Source organism: Poromitra crassiceps (assembly GCF_964638095.1).
Source record: "Poromitra crassiceps genome assembly, chromosome: 18".
Lineage (NCBI taxonomy): Eukaryota > Metazoa > Chordata > Actinopteri > Beryciformes > Melamphaidae > Poromitra > Poromitra crassiceps.
In genome coordinates, this window is record NC_139636.1 from 18,797,032 (window position 1) to 18,805,096 (window position 8,065).

General features: G+C 45.3%; 1 protein-coding gene across 1 annotated transcript in view; it reads right to left on the reverse strand.

Annotated features, from left to right (window-relative positions):
• syt8 (synaptotagmin VIII) overlaps positions 1 to 2,326 on the reverse strand; it is a gene marked incomplete at its 5' end in the record, with an annotated part of 18,343 nt that extends 16,017 nt beyond the window's left edge. The window contains 2 exons of the mRNA XM_083654742.1: positions 2,037 to 2,175; positions 2,228 to 2,326. Of these exons, the coding sequence (XP_083510868.1) occupies positions 2,037 to 2,175; positions 2,228 to 2,326 (238 nt within the window). The remainder of the gene's footprint in view (positions 1 to 2,036; positions 2,176 to 2,227) is intronic.
• Positions 2,327 to 8,065: the final 5,739 nt, after the last annotated feature.

Sequence of the window (8,065 nt, forward strand, 5' to 3'; positions counted from 1 at the left end):
GTAATTACGGGGTACCATACCCAGGGCCGTAGCCAGGGGGGGGGGGGAAGTGTGGACGATTCCAAGGGCCCTTGACTGACAGGGGCCCCAAATGGCCAAAATTTTCCGCCGCCGCCCTTCGGACGGCACCATCCGTGGGCCCCTTGTGGTATCCTTTCATGGGGCCCGAAATCCCTGGCTACAGCCCGACCATACCTGTACTTATAGTGCAACTACGGGGTACAAGAAGTGAATTTAGCCTGTAACTAAGGGGGTAACAAGATCTGTACTTATAGGGTAATTACGGGGTACTACACCTGTACTTACAGGGTAACTATGGGGTCGCGGGCTGTATTCTGAAGCTGTGTCAATTCGCCCACACTTACATAGTAACTAGAGTGTAACTACAGGGTAACAAGATCTGTACTTATAGGGTAATTACGGGGTACCACACCTGTACTTACAGGGTAACTATGGGGTCACGGGCTGTATTCTGAAGCTGTGTCAATTCTGGACTGGACTAGTACTTTTACTTGTATTCCAGTTTTCACTAAAGTAACAATACTTGTACTTGAGTAGAATTTGTTAGTACTCTTTCCAGCCGATACAAAAAAAAAATCAGAGTGGGTTTTATTGAATCTCTGCAGAGATACATTGACCTGCCTGTCTGTACTGTAGTCCGGCTGTTAGTCTGACACACAGGTGAAATCTGATGGATGGCTGTTTTTGTCAGTCTCATATCTTTACATGTTCAGGCTGTCAGGGCTGTACAGTTGTGACGTAATGTGCAGAGGCAGCACTAGGTGGGAGCAGAGCTCTACATGTCCAGCTGGTCCACACATGCAGTGAGCAGAGTAGCCTAACAGACTGAATTGTCAACTCGTTACACTCATTTCCAAAACAATAAGAACTTTTTATGAATGTGTATAACAATAACTTCATTAAAACGTTACTTGAATCATGTCGACCATAAAACATTCAAATTTCAACCATCCTGACACGGGGGCATCTGGGTAGTGTAGAGGTCAAAGCACTCTCCTACCACCACGGAGACCCAGGTTCAATCCCTGGCAGCGGTCAGACGATCCAAACACAATTGGCCTTTCAGTAGCGCCTCCTCTGATAGGTCAGAGCGCCTGTTTGGGGGAAGGGGAACTGGGAAGGGAATAGCGCTACATCTTGCCAGTGAAACTCCTCACTGTCAGGTGAACAGAAATGACTGGCGACTGCACATGTATTGGAGGAAGCATCTACAACTCTCCTGACCGAGATCGGCAGAGGGGGTGGAGCAATGACCGGGACTGCAGAGTAGCTGTTGGAAGAAATGCTCCCCCATCCCTCCAAATGTCCTACATTGTTACAATGACTTAAATTATATTTTAATTGTTTTTAAATGCTATTGTTGATTTGTAGATTCTGTAGAACTGTTCGTCTGTTATGCATTATTTATTTGACTTTATCGTTTGCGCACGCACACACGCACACACACACACACACACAGACAGATGGATGTAATAAACCTTCTTTATTGGACTCATCAGAAACATGTAAAGTTTTATCCAAATGCTTCGGAGGACCTCGCAAATGGGGTATCTTCAGATTCACAGAAGACAATCACCTCTACACTGCTGTGAACACAATGGGGTGGGCAAAAGAAGGGCGTGCCGTCTGTGCCTGGCATGGGGCAGTGCCCCTACAGTATATGCCAAAGCAGGGGGCGTGCCACTTCAGATTTATCTCTCTGCTCGATCCAAGAGGACATGATCATCAGTGCTCCAAGCTAGTTTAACCGTCTACACAGGAGGCTTCATTGAATCCGCCAGATGCTACTGTGAGTTTGCAGCTTTGCTACACCTACTATCTCAACCTCGCCTGCCTTACCGAGAAGGAGAGGGGAATGTACCTTAACTACCCTATCTCCACCCTTGGTTTGTTCGGCCCCGCTCTCTCCCTAATGCGCGCAGCCCATGAGGTGAAGAAGAAGGGAGAAGAGGTTCTCCGGGCCTGCCTCCCTGTGGAAGCCAGACCCCCAACCTGCTCAGCGCAAGACCTTTTACCCAGGCAGCAACTGGGAGCAGCCTGGAGCCAATAATCGGTTCCAGGCCCTCCACCCTGCAGTCCCTCGTGCCCAGTGGCCAAACCACCCAGCCCGGGTGACGACAGCACCGGCAGCCGCGCAGGCGAAGAGCCCTGCTCCTGCCCAGCAAAAGGACAAGAAACAAAAGAAGTCCGGGTGACGCACACATACTTCAAGGTGTGCGTCTGAAGCCCCGTTCCACGCCAGGCCCCACAGGGTCCAGTGTGGTGTCCCAGCCGCCGCATCTCGTTCAGCCAGAATCAGTCCCATTCTGGCAGGGGCGGAGCGACCCTATCAGCCCAGAGGGGACGTGCAGTGGAAGCTGCACGTCCTAGGGGGCTTCCCCCTGAGCTCAGGGGGCTCAGGAAAAGCGGTCAGCTGTTCGTTTCCTGGGTTAATCCTAGTCTGGGCAAGCACATCCCAAAGAGACACCTCGCAGCTCCCACATTGGATCATGGAGGCTATCAGCTTGGGTTATACTGCACAAGCCAAGGTGCGCAGCCCCCCCGCGGGTCTCCATGTGCACTCTACTTGTGGGTTGTCTTCATCCTGTGCCCTCTTCAGAGGAGTGTCTCCACAGGATTTGCACAGGGGCGAGTTGGACCTCACCCGTAATTTATTCGGTTCTACAGACTGGACGTCTCAGCCCCTTGCGTGGCGCAGGCTGTCTTGGGACCCCGCTAAGGAACCCGTTACCTCCTCACAGGGTGGGTTGATGAGAGAGTCTGGCAATGGGGAGAGATGCATATCCCCATTTGCGAGGTCCTCCGAAGTCTTTGGATAAAACTCAAGGTTATGGATATAATGTAACTCCAGTTTTTATAAAAGGCGAGGAGGACCTGGCCAGACTACCCTTCTTGACCAGGGCGGATGGAGAAGAGGTCTTTTCAATCTGAAGTGGCACACCCCCTGCTTTGGCATATAGGGGCACAGCCCCATGCCAGGCACAGAGGGCACACCTTTATTTTGCCCACCCCATTGTGTTCACAACAGTGTAGAGATGATTGTCTTCTGTGAATCTTGCAGAGGCAAGATACCCCGTTTGCGAGGTCCTCCTTGCCTTTTATAAAACTGGGGTTATATCCATAACCTTGAAACTTAGCATAAAAACATCAGATATATTAATACAAAGTCTGATTATACATCAACTCTTCATGCAAAACAATCAGATATTTACCTTAAGATATATAATATATAACATCAGAAGTTAACTTAAGATATTGATATTGAGATATTGCCCTGGAGGTAGCATCTGACACTGTGCATTGTTTTTATTGTCCTGTGAAAAATAAAGCTGTACATACTTCACTCTCTGGCGCCCCGAGTGGCTGCAAGACAAACATTTTTTTTAAATAGATCGTAGTAGTGTTAGTGACAGCCTGCCAGATCTGTTCGGGGTCCTGCGCGTAGACAGATGACGTCATGACATCACACATTATGATTGGCTGTATTCGAGGACAGCTGGCAGTGTGATTGAGCAGCGGCCAAAACAGTGACGTTAGCCACATTAGCAAGCAAGCTAACATTACCCAACATATTAGCCAACTAAAACCACAATATCACAATATATTTCTCACGGTCATTTTGTGCATCACTTTAGACTCCAACGAGCTGTTTATTGTGGTAACAACACAGTAGTCTCAGCTCTTCTGCCGACAGACACACCCCTCCGCGAAGCTCCCGTGCGGACGGTTTTCGCCTGACCGTGCACACCCCGAATTTTTTAACTACGCAGACAAAGTGGAGTTTTCAAGATTCCCGCTCAAGCTTGACGTTTGGCCCAGCCGCACGGAAATGAGAGACACGGAATCCTGACGAGAAAACGTGTGGAGCTTTTATACTCTGTGCGGTTTCTGCTCGTGGAAGTGAGCGGGAGTTTTGAAAACTCCACTTTGTCCGCCCAGCCGCATCCGCGTAGTTACAAAATCCGGGGTAGTGTTGTGGGTAGTAGTGTAGGGTTTGGCTAAAGTTCACCCTGAGCCATTGCTTCAGTTCTCTTGTACCAGTAAATATTCATTGTTAATGTAACCAAGTTCTGTGCCTCGCAATAAAATTGCACTGTCTGTTACATTTTACACCCTGGTTTCTGTGTGCGTTTTATGTTGCGGCCTGACCCTGGACCGGGTCGTAACAATTAGCCAAACAGTCAATATTGGTCAATTTGAGCTTTTTAACTTTAGCTTGCAAATTGCTATTTAGCTAACTTCACTGTTGTGTTTTGGCCGCTGCTTGCTCGAGCTCATGGCTGTTCACGTTCTCATGCGTAGGCTACAGCCAATATAAATGTGTGATGTTGTGACATCAGCTGATTGCCTCAAATGTAAAGTTTAAAATATAAAGCAAATTCATTACTGAGGTCAGAAGAAATCATCCAGATCATCCCAGGAGTTTCTGTCTAAATATCCTAACAGAGAAACAACCAACACACTGCCACCTTCCTTCAGCAGACATTGTATAAAATGTCAAATAAAATAAAAACTCAAAATTAATTTGCTTGTGGCTATCCATTCCCATTGGTTTCAAGCCATTTAGGCACAAATGAATTACATTCTCTAATAAGATTTTGGAAAAAATAAAAATAAAATAATAATCCCTACTCTCTAGGGTTGGGTACCGAAACCACTAGTACTGTGTGTTACCCATAAATTGCAATGCAGATTTAGGTGCCATGCCTGAGCTGCTGAGTGAAACCGCCGCCACATGCATCTTCACTAAGATTATCGTTTGGCTTGCTTGAAATCCTCTTTAAACTAGAAAAGTGCACTCAGTAGAGTGCAGATCTCCGCCAGGCAGCGCTACACTGTGAAGAGAACCGCTTGCAGATAACAAGGCAACATTAATATTGTTTAATTAGAGTAGTAGGCTATAGGACACTATATTAAAAGTTACTGGTTTTCATCGGTGTGAAATGCCAACAAATTATTCTGGCGATTGGCTTTATAATGGAGATGTACCCATCCCACTAACGTCACTAAGTTTTAAACGCCTTGTCTGAGTGCTCACTGTGGCCCCTGTGTGGTGCGAAGGAGCTGCTGCATGGAGCTACCCAGCCTCATCTCCCTGCACTGGTCTCTACAGAGCAACAGGGAAAACACACAGACAGACACGACCAAACACAATCTCCTGGCAGAGGTAATAAAAAAAAAAAAAAAAAAAAAAAAAAAAAAAAATTGTAAATCCGCTTTCAAATTTTAAAAGTATCTGTTGGTTCAGGCACCGTTTAGGCACTGGTACAGTTTTAAAAGTATCATTTTAGCACCGGTATCGGAAAAATACGAAACTACTCTCACAGAAAGATTGATGGCACTAAATTAAAATGTATGTATTAAGATTTATGGTAGATTTTTATTAGTACCATATTTAAGTAAATAAGTAAAATACCAACACTTCCACAGATTGGATGCCGTTTTGACCCAAAATGGCTGCCCAGCGTTTTGGAGAAAGTTTCTGCTGAAGGAAAATAAGCATGGTGATATGGTGACACACACACACCCCCACACACCATCATCATGACATGTGCAGGCAGACAAGCAGAAAGTAAAGTCATTAAAATAAAAAAATATAAACTGTCAAACTGTCTGAGGCACAAACCACACGCATGCACGCATGCACGCACACACACACACACACACACACACACGCAGTGCTCAGACCTTACACTTGGTTCACACCACAAGCATCTCAGAAGCAGCGATGAAGCAGCACTTCACGGAAGCTTCCAGCAGGAGCCTTGCCATTCACACCAAAATTACTGTTTTGCTCCATGCGTCGCTCTATTTTGCCCGGCACTGCCCTGCCCCCGCTCACAACTTGCATTGACTTCATGCCTCGCTGCACGCTTGAAAAATAGACCAGAAGATGAAACTATCGCTGCAGCACACGTGCAGCGTCGCTTCAGCGTGGCGTGGCAAGGCAAAGCGTTGCAGCTGGTTCTCGCCTGTTAACAAGGATGCTGAAATGAAACTGCCTCATCAGCGCTGCGTTGCTTCAGCGTAGGATTGGCGTATGGTGTGTTCGGCCCCTTAGGCTGTGGGGTGGGGAGGATGGGGGGCAAAATGTCTTTTGTCATAATCTACAGTCCACAACCCAAAGATTATCAGCTTACTGTCATAGAAGACTAAAGAAACCAGAATTCACATTAAGAAGCTGGAACCAGAGGATCTTAGTATTTTTTTTCCTTAAAAGTAAGTCAAACCGATTGATTATAAATACAAATGGCAAATAAACTCAAAATCAACTTACGGTAACTCAAATCAACTCAAAATCAACTTAACTCAAATCAACTCTATATAATAACTGTCAATCTAAATGAATGCCTGCAAGACTGTTTACAGTTTTCAGATATATATCATATATGTGAGATTATGTGCAAAATAAATCGGTGGAGTGTCCCTTTAAGTACATTTAATATAAGAACATTATTTTTGATACTTGAGTAAAGAAAATATCAACTACTTTAAGACTTTATTCAAGTAATATATATTCTAACTGACTTTAACTTTTACCAAAGTATTTTTCTGGTAAGATATCTGGGGCCGGTTGCACAAAGTACTGTACCTTAACCCAATGATACCTGATGCAGCATTTGTGTGTGTATCCCTTTAAGGTCTTAAAGGGATACACACACAAATGAGGGATATACACGCAAATGCTGCATCAGGTATCAATGGGTTAAGTTAAGATTTTCTTTAAAGCCGGAGTTAAGGTTTCCTTCCAATAAAGTCTGTTGCACAAAACAACCTTACAGTAAGTCTTCTCCTCAAGGTCTCCTTAAAATGTTCACTCAATATTAGGGATGTCACAATATATCGTCACATGATATATCGCGATATCAAAACGTGACAATATGTATCGTTGAGATGAAATCTCATATCGCGAGAAAAATAAGCTGAACATGGTGGCACTGATCTGCATCTGATTGCATGCTCGCTCTCCTTTTCATTGCTTTGTTTGAACAGACAAGGGACGTTACAGACACGGAGGATGAAAATGCCGCCTCAACTTATAAATCGATCGCAAAAAAATATTGTTAAAATATCGTATCGTATCGTTATCGCGAACCCAATATCGTGTATCGTATCGTATCGTGAACCGAGTGTATCGTGACACCCCTACTCAATATTTAAGGTTTGTTCCTTATCTTGGTCTTAATACTTAAGAAGCTCCTTAACTGTTGCACAAAAGACCTTAGCAACCAAAGTAAGGGAAAAACCTAAGATACCTCTGGCTCTATCTTAACGGCAACATGGCTGAGTTTGTGTGCTTTCTCTTGTTGTATTGCTCCAGTAATATAATCTTTTCCTCCTCTGACCAGTTTGGTTTTCTTGACGTAAAACAAGCCGTAACGGCTTGTCCGTTACGAGAGAGTTTTCTTGACTTTTTTTCTTCTGCCATTTCTAGGCCTCTGCCAACTTTGTGAGACGATAGGTTCTGCGGACCCCGCGGACAAAGCACACGTGACGGTCTCCATGGAAACAGTAGAATTTTACTGCCGTAAAATCTTTTCCAGTGCAGTAAATGCCTCAGCGTTTTCCTTAACCAAGGAAACCTTTTAAGCATGTCTGTGCAACACCTTTAAGTACATTCCTCAGCTGAGGAGAAATCAAACCTTAAGTGTGATACTTAGAGAGCAAACTTAAGGTGCTTTGTGCAGCTGTACTTTTGCTCAAGTATGGCTTTTGAGTACCTTATACACCACTGCCAATCGGAAGCACTGAAGGAGAAAGGGTTAAAAATAGGGAGACTCGTGCAGAAATCGGGAGTGTTGGTATGTATGATGAAGAGACCTCAGGGATCATTCCCCCAAACGTTTACATCAGGTGACATCTGCGGTGACATCACGGTGCGGTGACATCCCAGTGCAACGGTGCAGTGACATCACAGTGGGTTAACATCATGGTGCGGTGACATCATGGCGTGGTGACATCATGGTGTGGTGACATCATGGCGTGGTGACAGCACAGGGTGGTGACATATGGTGCGGTGACATCATGTGGCGGGGGCATGTTG